At 36.6% G+C, this 13628-nt stretch overlaps 1 protein-coding gene across 1 annotated transcript; it reads right to left on the reverse strand.

Annotated features, from left to right (window-relative positions):
- Positions 1–2643: 2643 nt before the first annotated feature.
- On the reverse strand, positions 2644–11169 carry LOC126891566 (uncharacterized). Its single transcript, XM_050660742.1, has 5 exons — positions 10929–11169; positions 8976–10884; positions 8009–8684; positions 7377–7636; positions 2644–2788 (listed from the first exon to the last, which is right to left on the reverse strand). Exons 1-5 carry the CDS (start codon positions 11167–11169, stop codon positions 2644–2646), a joined length of 3231 nt encoding a protein of 1076 aa, XP_050516699.1.
- Between the last annotated feature and the right edge of the window lie 2459 nt (positions 11170–13628).

Below are 13628 nucleotides of genomic sequence, written 5' to 3' on the forward strand. Positions count from 1 at the left end.
CCTATCGGGTTCTACTCTGTTATTCGGTTTATCCACCGATTTTGGTCTGCTCTTCTGACATGTCTGTACCAGGTTAATCTCTTCTGTTCGATGTAGTCTATTATGTCTGAGTTCACTCCCATTCTTCTCTTAATCTCTATGTTATTTATTCTATCTCTCCTTGTTACTCTGCAGCTTCTCCTTAGGAATTCCATCTCTGTTGATCTTATTTTATTTTTGGTTTTCTTATTTATTGTCCAATTTTCACACCCATAAGTGAGGATACTTCTTGTCATGGTATTATATATTCTCCTTTTTGTTTTTATGCTGATGTTCTTATCCCATAGTATTGGGTTCAATTTTCGTATGCAGTCTCTTGTTTGTCCTAGTCTATTTTTTATATATTCCTCATTTGTTCCTTTGTTTGATATTATAAAACCTAAATACTTGTACTTATCTGTTCCTCTGATTTGTTTACCTTCGTCTATTTCCAGTTGTTTTATTTCTGTATTCTCCGTTGTTAGGTATTCAGTTTTCTTTAGGTTTCTGTTCCAGTTTCCTCATTATAAAACTGAGGTCATCTTCATCTTGTGCGATCACTATTTGGTCGTCAGCGAAACTTGAGGTATATAGATATTCATTCCTTACTAGTATACCCATTCCTTCGCACTTTCTTTTCCATGATTTCAGGGTCTTTTCCAGGAATATTTTGAACAGGGTAGGGGATGTGGAGTGTGGAGCAGTCCTGTAGTAGTCCCTTTGTCGTCTTAAATAAACTGCATATTCGATTGTCCATTTTGATAGCTACTTTGTTATTTTTGTAGAGAGTGCTTTTACTGCTTTTATTAATCTTCGTGGGATTTCAATGTCTTCCATTGCTTTCCATTGAGGGCATGAACTAAAATACATAAAATAATCAAAAGAAACCGGGGTATCAGAAATAATGCCAAAAGAATGGAGTGTGTATTATCATGCCAGTACATAAAAAAGGCAGAAAAGATACATGTAACAACTACAGGGGAATCACTAATCAGTACTATATATAATATGTATAAGATATTGGCTTCAGAGGTACTACTAAAGCGATTACTGCCATGTACAGAGCTACAGACGAAATTATTGGCGATTACCAGTGCGGCTTTAGGAATGGAAGATCAACATCGACCAAATATTTACTATCAGACAAATGCTAGAAAAGTATTGGGAGTATAATAAAGACGTACCTAGACCAGATCTTCATAGACTGCAAACAAGCATATGATTCCATAGATCGCTTAAAACTGCGGAGTGCAATGGTGGAGCTAGGTGTACCGAATGGTTGCGCGAAAGTGTGTAAACAATTTCTTTGCACAAAATAGAATAGTAGGCAATACTTCAAAGGCGTTCGGCGTGAACACTGGAGTCAGACAGGGAGTCCAGCTGTTCCCATTGTAACGGCCCCACGAATGGAAGCCATTTATATGGCACTATGGCACTATGTATTGGGCGATATTTATATAACATTTAAGGATTAGAAAGAAGAAGAGGTCGACACGTTGGGTGACATTTATATGTAGCACGCCTATGGATAACAAAGGCAAAAAAAATAATATGTAACATGACAAATTTAACAAAATATAAAAATATACTTGGTCCTACTTAACTTTTTGATGTACCTCGGTAGCTCTAAGTCTTCAGAGACTTAGGGGTGTGGATTCTTAATAGATGTTAAATAAAATTGAAACTAAATTGCTCGGGGGCGCCATAATTAAAAAAAGAAAATATAATATATGCTTATTTATAGAAAAAATATAAAACTAAGAATGCCGGTTACTTGGAATATCTGTACTTAACGTAGGCTACTTTCATGCGTGATTACTTTGTAAGAAGGATAGAGATTGTTAAAGAAAATCTAATAATTAAACACAGTTCTTACTTTATTGAAACAAATAAAAATTTAGCAAAGTTGTTAAAAAAAAAGTCTTTAATCATTTTACTAACTGGCGAGAAAACGTAAGAGTTCAACAATTAAAAATAGCGCAAGTACCTTGTTGTGTTCTTTTTCCGTGGGTGATCCATAGTCCATCGATGCAGCAGTTAAAGTGTTAAACATTGTCCTGATATCACGGCACATATCGACACTCATTTTGACAGATAAAGTAGTACAGCTATTAATTATATTAGAGATGAAATTCCATTGTTCGTTTAGGACTCTTTCTCTCGCAAATAGGACTAAACCAAACGAAATTCTGATAGCTATATCTCAGCTCAATATTCTCCCAGGCTTTTTCGCAACGTTCGCAATATTGCACGTGTAAACTTGTTGTATTACATAAACACACTCAGAGCCCTTATCTCCGCAAAGGAATTCACAACATAAACAAATCAGCTTCAAAATAACATATTCCAGTTTCACAGTCGCCAAAAATGCATTAGTAAAAGATTTACGAGTTCAGATTCTTTTGGTGGTATGAAACATATCGAGGTCCCTTGGATAAAAGAGATATGAATATCCACGAGAACACAAGATCAATCCAACATTGTGAGAAACGAATTACGTAATACACTGAAACACAAACATTATTACCGGACTGAGTATACAGGGTGGAGCAAAAATAATAATGCCTTTGGGACCGTTACACCATTACTATTTAAACTAGCATGGGAATATGCAATGCGAAAAATCTATACCAGAGTCAAACCAGACATAACTACCAGAGGAACAAAGATTGTTCTTGCATTTGCAGATGACGTATGTCCAGTAGCACAGACAACACTGGAAGTTAAGGAGATAGTTTCGAACTTTGAAGAAGCATCACTAAAAGTAGGCCTGAAAAGAAAAGAAAACAAATACATGATCGTGCCAAGAAAGGAACGACCGCGAATAAGACAAAACATTGCCATAAACAATAAAACACTGAAAACGTTTGTTTTCTATACTTCCACAAAATTTATTGTAACTATGTGACTACAGCTGTTTCGGCAGAGTGCCTTTCTCAAGTGATTTAGTTTACTCTAGTAAACTACTATCATAGTAAACTAAATCACTTGATAAAGGTTGTTGTAAAGTGATTTAGTTTACTCTAGTAAACTACTATCATAGTAAACTAAATCACTTGAGAAAGGCACTCTGCCGAAACAGCTGTAGTCACATAGTTACAATAAATTTTGTGGAAGTATAGAAAACAAACGTTTTCAGTGTTTTATTATTAGATAAAATGAACTTCTATCAAGTAACGGTCGAATCCATCAATTATTGCCATAAACGATTATAATTTTGAGGTGGTTAAAGAATTCAAATAACTAGGTACAACAATTACCAGTGACAACACAAGAGGACGGGAGGTCGAAATACGAATACTGGCTGGGAATAAATCTTTCTTGGCCGTTCAACATCTAATGATGTCAAAGCTTCTCTGAAGACGTGCCAAAATCCAAACGTACAAAACCATAATATCTACGACCAGCAGTGACATACGAAAGAGAAACATGGACATTGATAAAGATAGAAATCAATAAACTATTAGTATTCTTCTTCAGGTGCCATCTCCGCTACGGAGGTTGGCAATCATCATAGCTATTTTAATTTTTGAGGCAGTAGCTCTAAATAGTTGTTTTGAGCTGCATCCAAACCATTCTCTCAGGTTCTTCAGCCATGAAATTCGTCTTCTGCCGATGCTTCTTCTGCCATCTATCTCAAAATTCTGCGAGTTCTATATGGTCCTTGCAGGGACACTGTGAAAAATAAACGGAGGAGCAGATACAACAATGAATTAGAAACTCTCTACGGACAGGAAAACATCGTGAGATACATAAAAGCCAATAAACTAAGATGGGTAAGTCACGTGGTATGGAGTGATGACGACAGACTGATTAGCAATGTGTTTTGAGAAAGACCAGACGGTAGAAGACCGGCAGGACGGCCTAGAAAAAGGTGGAAAGATGCAGTCAGAGAAGACCTGGAGAAGATGGAAGTGAGACCATGGGAAATAGTAACCAACGGAACCAATGGAAGACAATAGTAAACGGGGCAGACACTCACGAAGAGTTGTTAAAAGAAAAAGATGATGATGATGATCTTGAATCTATACGTGCGTTTTCTAGAAATACAAAACAGCCCATAATTCGGTGGAGTCGAATGCTTTTTGACAATCCGCAAACGCCATATGAATTGGAACATTACACTCAGAAACTTTTTTCTATTATTAGTGTTCTTTCGGTGTGCAAGTTAGTCCTGTCGCCAGGGGGGGTTACAACGGCCTCCTTAATTCAGATGGACTTACCCAAGTTTTTTTATGTATTTTGACCCGTAGAACACGAATTTTTTGGCAAACAGTTGATCCGGATGTCGATAAGATATAAACAAAAAACTTGAGGAATTTTATAACAGCGATTTTTCGCAAAACCAAACATTTTTTTGTATTTTTTGGGTGATTCTTAGCAAAAAATGATCTTGCAATTTTTTTCGTAGGATGCATAGTTTTTGAGATAAACGCGGATGAACTTTCAAAAAATCGAAAAATTGCAATTTTTGAACCCAAATAACTTTTGTTTAAAAAATAAAATAGCAATTCTGCTTACTGCATTTGAAAGTTCAAGTCAAATTCTATCGGTTTTGATTATTTGCATTACTAAAAATTAAGTTTTTATTTGTTAAACAAAGCCATAAACACATAGTGTTTCCCGTGCCCAATGCATGCGTTTTAATGTACGTAATCTACGTAGAAATTCTGTATGCGCGCCTACTCGTTCGATTTCAAATGAGAAATGCATTGAAAACATCATTCAATCACTATGTGTTTATAGCTTTGTTTAACAATAAAAAAATTAATTTTTAGCAATGAAAGTAATCAAAACCGATAGAATTTGACTTGAACTTTCAAATGCGGTAAGCAGAATTGCTATTTTATTTTTCAATCAAAAGTTATTCGGGTTCAAAAATTGCAATTTTTCGATTTTTTGAAAGTTCAACCGCGTTTATGTCGAAAACTATGCATCCTACGAAAAAACTTGTAAAAACATTTTTTGCTTAGAATAACCCAAAAAATACAATTGTTTTGCGAAAAATCGCTGTTATGTGATTCCTCAAGTTCTTTGTTTATAACAATCTTATCGACATCCGGATCGACTGTTACCCAAAAAATTCGTGTTCTACGGGTCAAAATACATAAAAAAACTTGGGTAAGTCCATCTGAATTAAGGAGGCCGTTGTACCCCCACTGGCGACAGGACTAAGTGGTCTATGGTACTAAAATCTTTTATGAATACAGCCTGCTCAGTAGATTGGTAGAAGTCGAGCTTATTTGTTACGCGGCTGGTTATGAATTTGGTTAGTAATTTATACTACATTTTTTAATAACGACGAGGTTCTCCAGCCTACGAATAAACAAAAAGAACTATTAAAGACCGTAAAATAAAAAAAGAAAATGCTGTACTTGTGCGATCTTTGATGTTACGATCTCAAATAGGGGCTGATTCTTTGTTTTCTAAAGGAGTTTTGACACCGGTTCAATAAAAAACTTAAACATGAGCAAAAAAGGAATAAAATGATGAATTAAATGAGGCGCAAAGAGGTCCACTTACCAATTCAATCCCTGCATTTGGTCTTCAAGAGGGCCCTCAGCTGCATTTAACACTGCACCAAGTCCATACACAAAAAAAGCCTTACAAGCTAGGCTGTTACACCGGCAAACTAGCGAGCCGTTGGTTGTCGAGCAACTTGCGAGCCATTGATTGTAGAGGCACTAGCTTCTCTTACTTTTGACGAACACTACTAGGCTCCAGTTTTTGCACTCATTAAAGCAAACCTCTTTTCTATCGCGATAAAAGGCAAAATAACTAGAGTTGGGACTATTTGCCTTCCTCGTGTAAATAAGTTAATTCAAATTTAAATGAAAATACAACATTCTCCCCCACCAAAATGCAGCTTTAAATGGTGCATTTTAAAACTATTACAAGCTAATAAACAAAAAAAAAATAACTTAAATGGTGGCACTTTGGAATAAATCCCAAAAAAAAATTAAACAATATTATACTAATAACAAGATCAACAAAAAAACTAAGGAATTATTTAGATAGGCAGAGGACACAGCTTGACCAGGGGGCGTCGAAGAATTCCCTTTGTGGTCTTAACATCCGCAACTCTTATAATTCCATCCTGTCCCGGAAATACTTGGGATATTCGTCCCAAACGCCATTGCGACGGAGGGACCATCGTTCTTAGTTCGATAGGTTTTAAATTATCGGATGAAGTCCATTTACTGCGCTGATGCAAAGTATGCAAATATTCTTTGCTCCAGCGTTCCCAAAAAGTTTTATGCATTTGATTTATTAACTTCCATCTCATCAAATGAGATGCAGGAATATACGCTCCATCAAGAGGTTCAAACACAGCCGAAAGAGGTTCTAGATTTAAAAAATGACCCGGCGTTAGAACTGACAAATCATTAGGATCAGAACTTATAGGGGTCAAGGGCCTAGAATTAAGATACGATTCAATCTGAATTACAACCGTGTTTAGTTCCTCATATGACAAGATCTGATCACCTATAACGCGAGCTAGGTGCGTCTTTACTGACTTTATTCCCGCCTCCCATAAACCGCCAAAGTGGGCAGCAGATGCAGCATTAAAATGGAAGGAAATATTTTCATTTGAAGCAGCATTTTTCATGAGGTTAAGGTATTTAGCAGCGCCAACAAAATTACTGCCACAATCAGAATATAGATTATCAACCCTACCACGACGAGCTATGAAACGCTGCAAAGATGAGAGAAAAGTCTCACTAGATAAATCACTAGCTAATTCTAAATGAAGAGCTTTGGTGGCCATGCAAACAAAGAGGCACAGATACACCTTACAAGATTTAGCTACTCGATAGCGATTCATCACAACATAAAACGGTCCACCAAAATCCATACCTGAATTCAGGAAGGGTTTAACCTGGGAAATTCTAACTAAAGGTAAGTTACCCATTGGGGGTTGGTAATTTCTCGGATTGTGCCTCCAACATTGCATACATTTTGACAATACCGAGCGTATAGCACGCTTAGGAGACAAAATCCAAAATGACTGAGCAAGCAAAAAACTAACTGTACGCAGCCCAGCATGACAGTATCGTTTATGGTAATAATCAATCAGCAAATAAGTTAATGGACTTTCGCGAGGTAGGATGCAAGGAAATTTCTTATCAATCGAAACAGACAAATATCTAAGACGACTGCCAACCCGTAATACTCCTTGATCATCGATAAAGCAGGACAACTTTCGCAAAGGTTTGGAAAAAACATTTCCCTCGAACTCCCTTTCAAAATATCGATGTTGAGTATATTTAACTAGCATAATCAACGACTCATAAAGTTCCTTTGAACTTAAGGGACCTTTTCTCTTATCATTGGGGAATTTTGAATTCCAAGCAAACCTCACGATCCAAGCTATAAGTCGTCGTATAAACGAGAAATTGGAAATGTCATTCAATAGATTCTCAAGAAAATTATCATCATTAACACAAGCCAAAGTTACCACACGCTCCTCATCAAGCATTTCAGCACACTCAGAAAAGCAACAGGAAGCGTCTGGAATGGGATCTGTGTTATACAAAAACTCAGGACCTGCAAACCAATGAGATTTCTCCAACATTAGAGCAGGTAAAACACCTCTGGAAGCCAAATCAGCGGGATTCTGAGCAGAAGGAACATAAAACCAACTATTAGGAGAAAGGCGTTCCGGTATATATGAAACCCGGTTAGAAACAAAAGTTTTCCAACGATGAGGAGAGGATTTTATCCAACTTAGAGCTACCTGAGAATCGGACCAAGCTACCAATTTTTCGATTTTAAGTTTAGGATCTAATACTCTGACTACAAACTGCATGAGTTTAGATAGTAGAACTGCAGCGGACAGCTCCAAACGTGGAATGCTTACAGTTCTTATGGGAGCCACTTTTGACTTCGCGCAAACAAAAAAGACACAAACCTGACCATCTGGTAGAACAAAACGCAAATAAATAACAGCGGCATAACCCTTTTCACTGCTGTCACAAAACCCATGTACCTCACAACAAATATACCTGGACACGAACATGCAGCCAGGTATTTCAAGCTGTGAAAGGGATAACAGTTGTTCCTTATACTGGTTCCAAACTTTACAAATTGAGCCTGGAGGAGAGTCATCCCAGTCGATTCCGGACAACCATAAACGTTGGATAAGGTGATTCGTGAACAAAGTCATGGGAGCTAGAAACCCTACAGGATCAAACACTCGGGCCAATTCAGACAACATACTTCTCTTAGTACAAGATTTGTCCAGAGCTGTCACTTCAAAAGAAAAACAATCCAACTGTGCATTCCATACAAGTCCAAGGATTTTTAGAGGTGACGAACAACTATTATTATCAAAGGAAATAGGTTTCTTACCAATATGCGACTCCGGTAGACCTTCTAATAATCGCATATCATTGCTCGACCACTTACGCAATTCAAACTGACCTCGAGATAACAAGGATATCAACTCATTCCGAAGATCTAGCGCAATTTCTAAGGTATCACCACCACACACTATATCGTCAACATAAGTACTCGTACGCAAAACTTCAGCGGCAAGGGGAAACTCTCTACCTTCATCTTCACTCAGCTGCAACAAAGTCCTTAAAGCAAGAAAAGGAGCTGATGATACACCATAAGTAACTGTTAATAACCGAAATTCCTGTAACTCTTCATCAGAAGAGAATCTAAAAACAATCCTCTGATCATCACAATGACTTTTCTCAACTCGTATCTGCCTATACGTCTGCTTAATATCCGTAGATAAGACATATTTATGAAGTCGAAAACCCAATAAAATAGTTAAAATATCTTGTTGTCGTTTCTTTCCAGTAAACAAGCACTGATTAAGAGAATTCTGATTTCCAATTCGAGCAGAAGGGTTAAATACAACTCGCAACTTGGTAGTCAAACTATCAGGTTTTAATACAGCATGGTGAGGAATATAGTAACAAGATAATGGACGAGAAGTTTCTGACATAAGCTCCATATGATGCAAATCCAAATAATCTTTCATAAAGGTACAATCTTCCTGATAAACACTAGGATTTTTCAAAAGCCTTTTTTCTAAGGAAAGAAAACGATTTACAGCTAACTCAAACATTCCTGGAAAAACAGGAGATAATTCCCTGAAAGGTAGAGCAACGGTATAACGACCAGAGCCGTCTCGACAAACATTCTCAACAAAATTTTTCTCACAAAGAATATCTTCAGGAGCTGAACATTCTACTTCAGGAACAGTTTCTAAACTCCAAAACTGCTTTACAGACTCCTCCAACGAAACCATTTGATCCACGTGACAAAACAACGAGGTGGCAGATGTCATAGGAACCGAACTACAGGGACCTATAAGGACATAGCCAAAAACGGTATTAAGAGCATCAGGCATACCTCTAGGAGTTTGAACTTTACCTTCTAATAATAACTGAGAAAAGATATCAGCTCCAAGCAATAAGTCCACCTTACCAGATAGATGAAACCGAGGATCTGCCAACTTTAAATTAGCAATATAAGACCAATGCTCAACATCCAAACCAACAACGGGTAGGTCCTCACAAATTTTTGGCAACACAAACGCCTCACAATTAAAAATAGGATCCACTCTATCCACAGGTTTTATCTGAAGATCAACTCGACCAACCACTGTACTTTTTATAGCACCAATACCTTGTACCGATAAGGTAGCAGAAGAGTGTCTAATACCTAACTGACGAATACAAGACTGAGATACAAAAGAGGTCATGCTGCCCCCATCAATTAAAGCTCGAACAGGTTGATACAATCCACAACCATCCATAATTTCTACCACAGCAGTAGCTAACAAAACGCTCGAGTTTTTTGAGGTAACACTACCTAATGATGCAGCATGTGAGCTCAATGTTCCAGTATTAACCTGAGCATCAGAAGAAGCAGTAGTCGGAGCGGCAGCAACAAAAGTAGCGCCGTGAGTGGCACTTTCAGAACTTTTAAAATGTAAAAGACTATGGTGGGATGAATTACAATGACCACAACGAGAGGTGACACTACAACTACGAGAATCGTGTTTTTCTAAACATTTAAAACAAAGACGCATTCTCTTACAAGCGTTGTACCGTTCATAAGGAGATTTATTTAAAAATAAAGAACAATCTTTTAAATGGTGATCGGCAGAACATAACAAACAAGTCGTCGCATTAGGCTTCGAAAAAAAACTATAGCGATTATTGACTTTAGAACCATTTTTATTTGCATTGTGTTTAGAAGGCGATTTATTTTTTCTATTAGAATCCTTGGGAGAACAAGGCAACAACAAGGATGAGTCAAACGAAATGCATTGACTTTCTAGGAAATCAGATAATTGAATAAACGTAGGCATTTCACTAGACCCATGTAATAATTCAAAACGTTGGTGAGTCTCCTCGTCAAGCTTGGTGAGAATTTTGTAAGCTAACACAAAATCCGAAATTTTATAACCCAAATTTTCTAAAGCTGATAAATTTTCCGAAAAGGTATCAATTAAATTACTATAACTATCAGAATTCTTAAACATAGTTGCGGGAGCTTCTTTAATTTTGCACCAATGTGCCATTGCACGCAAACGTTTATTTAAATACCTATTTTTTAATTTATCATAAATCCTAACATAATTTTCTCTAGCTAAAGGCAAGGATTTAGCTAACCTTAAAGGAGGCCCTTCTAAACTTTGAATCAAATACGTTAATTTTTCCGTATCATCAACGTTAGGTCTACGGTGCACAAGCGCATCGAACAAGTCAAAAAAAGTAATTGCTGACGTAAAATCACCGGAAAATTTAACTAATTCTAACTGCGGCAAGCGAACATTACTAGGAGGTTGTACTGCATTCGAAGCGGCGATATTTTCCTCATTCTTTTGACTATTATCATCATCTTCAAAGAGATCCGCGAAATTAGATCATTCAAAAATTGGGAACGAATAATGTCCTCAGAATCTAATTGAGCATCCGTAGGTTCAGAGTTCAAAAGATTTGTAACGATGTTTTGATGATTTTTATTAAAACTCTCCAAAACATCGTCTAATTCTGAGTACCGAACACGAAAAAGCGACTGCTTATGAACCTCTGTAAGAGCAGAATCGGATAAAGACAATAACGTTTCTAAATCGTTCATTGCCATTCTCCTTTGAAAGGTATATTTTTTCAATTTGTCAGCCATTGTGGAGAAAAAAGAATAAAAATTTATTTAACGTAATCAACGATAAAATTAAAAATACAAATAATCAACGATCCCCTGGTCAAGCTGCCACTGGCATAAAGAGAACGCAATTTTAACTATAATTAAATTCAAATAGCTAATATTTTACAAGTTTAATGACCTAAACAATTGAATTTAATAATTTATCAAAAAACAAGAATTTTTATCAAGCGGCCGCAAACTGACTTTAAAATTCGAAACTTACAAAATTCTATGTACCTGTAAATTCATTCAAGGTCAACATTACCTGCTAAACAAGAAAAGAAGCAAAAACTGTACGCAATGTTTTTTGGGCGTTATTTCAAAATGCAAATTTTATTATATTATTCAAAATTAATTGTTAACAAGCAATATTGTATACAAGCGAGGAAAAACAAGTCACCCCAACAATAATTGAACAATTAATTATAAAAGCAATAAAGTTTAAATTCTTTAAAAAACTGACTATCAAAACACCTCAAAAAACAATATCCACGTTCGAAGTGACCAAAATGTGCGATCTTTGATGTTACGATCTCAAATAGGGGCTGATTCTTTGTTTTCTAAAGGAGTTTTGACACCGGTTCAATAAAAAAACTTAAACATGAGCAAAAAAGGAATAAAATGATGAATTAAATGAGGCGCAAAGAGGTCCACTTACCAATTCAATCCCTGCATTTGGTCTTCAAGAGGGCCCTCAGCTGCATTTAACACTGCACCAAGTCCATACACAAAAAAAGCCTTACAAGCTAGGCTGTTACACCGGCAAACTAGCGAGCCGTTGGTTGTCGAGCAACTTGCGAGCCATTGATTGTAGAGGCACTAGCTTCTCTTACTTTTGACGAACACTACTAGGCTCCAGTTTTTGCACTCATTAAAGCAAACCTCTTTTCTATCGCGATAAAAGGCAAAATAACTAGAGTTGGGACTATTTGCCTTCCTCGTGTAAATAAGTTAATTCAAATTTAAATGAAAATACAACAGTACTTGGGTCATGTACTAAGAGGTGAAAGATTCGAGTTACTTCAACTCATAATAGGGGGTAAAAGGTTAGTAGGAAGAAGACAGAATTCATGGTTAAAAGAGAAGGTAGTTTGACAGTTTATTTGCAGAAATTTTTTGTGTTGCAGTTTCTAAAACTACATTGTCCTTTAGATCGACAACCTTCTGAAGGAGATGGCGTAATATGAAGACCAGATTGCAATTACTTAATAGCACTCTCAATTGTTTTTGTTACAATATTTTTCCTGTAACTTACATGTTTTTGTAATACTCTTCGGACTACGGTACACAAGAAAGGTAAAAGGGCCACTGCTCTTCTTCAACCGCCTATTATTACCCCTAGTTTTACTCAAGGTACTTATTTTATTCAGACTGAGTCGACCTGGGGCCTGTAGATATTTTAAAAATATCTAGATGTTCTCGCTGGCGTGCGACGCTGGGATTCGATTTCTGGTTTTCTGTGTGAAAGTCAAATTTTCTGCCGCCTGAGCTACCCGGACCACAAGTTTTATAATCAGTATAAATAAACATTATGTGTGTATGTGTGTGAAAAGATGGCTTGGATTTATTTAGCCACAGATTTTTAATTTATTTTTACCCCAATTTATTAAATTTGTTATATTTATTCCTGGCGTAGCTAAGCGGCAATGTGCTTGGCTCGCGTGCCGATGGTCCGGAGTTCAAATTCTACCGCTGGCAAGAACAACTAGACATTTTTAAAATGTTTATAGGCCCCAGGTAGACTCAGCCTGAATAAAATGAGTACCTTGGATAAAACCGGGGGTAATAATAGGCGGTTGAAGCGTAGCACTGGCCCTGTTACCTTCCTTGTATACCGTAGGCCCTTGATATAGCAGACTACCCTGCTATACTCCCAAAGCCACGTAAGTGTGAGCGGTATAAACCGGGGACTATTATTATTATTTTCATTTAAATGACTATATTTATTTCTTTCAAGTAGTTTATGAATAAATTAAATATTTCCATTTCATGACAACTTAGTAGATATTCTATACTAATTGGAAAATACACTTGTGTTTGGCGTAAATTGTGATATAATTATTGGTCTATATATCTCTTAGGTCTGGATCCCGCGTACCAAAAAAGTTGATTAATAGCAAGCTGAAAATTTGTCAATAGCTTAAGGGTGTCTAGTCGGACAAACTTTGATATATGGGAACACTGGAACAGGGGAAGTTTTAATTGTGGAACAGGTTAAAAATTTCGAACGTCACACTACGAAAATGTCAGATGTATTTTGTCGGACAGAACTTCCAATTGATTTGTTACCCTTTCATTAAACTTTCATGCAAAAGTCAGACTGCTATTACTATCCAACATGATTGGCATGTTCTTCGTGTTCCACTCATTAAAATTCCCAGTTGGTGATAAACACCATTCTGATTTTTGCAAGAAAGTTTAATGAATGGGCAACAAAT

This window comes from Diabrotica virgifera, chromosome 9 (assembly GCF_917563875.1).
Source record: "Diabrotica virgifera virgifera chromosome 9, PGI_DIABVI_V3a".
NCBI lineage: Eukaryota > Metazoa > Arthropoda > Insecta > Coleoptera > Chrysomelidae > Diabrotica > Diabrotica virgifera.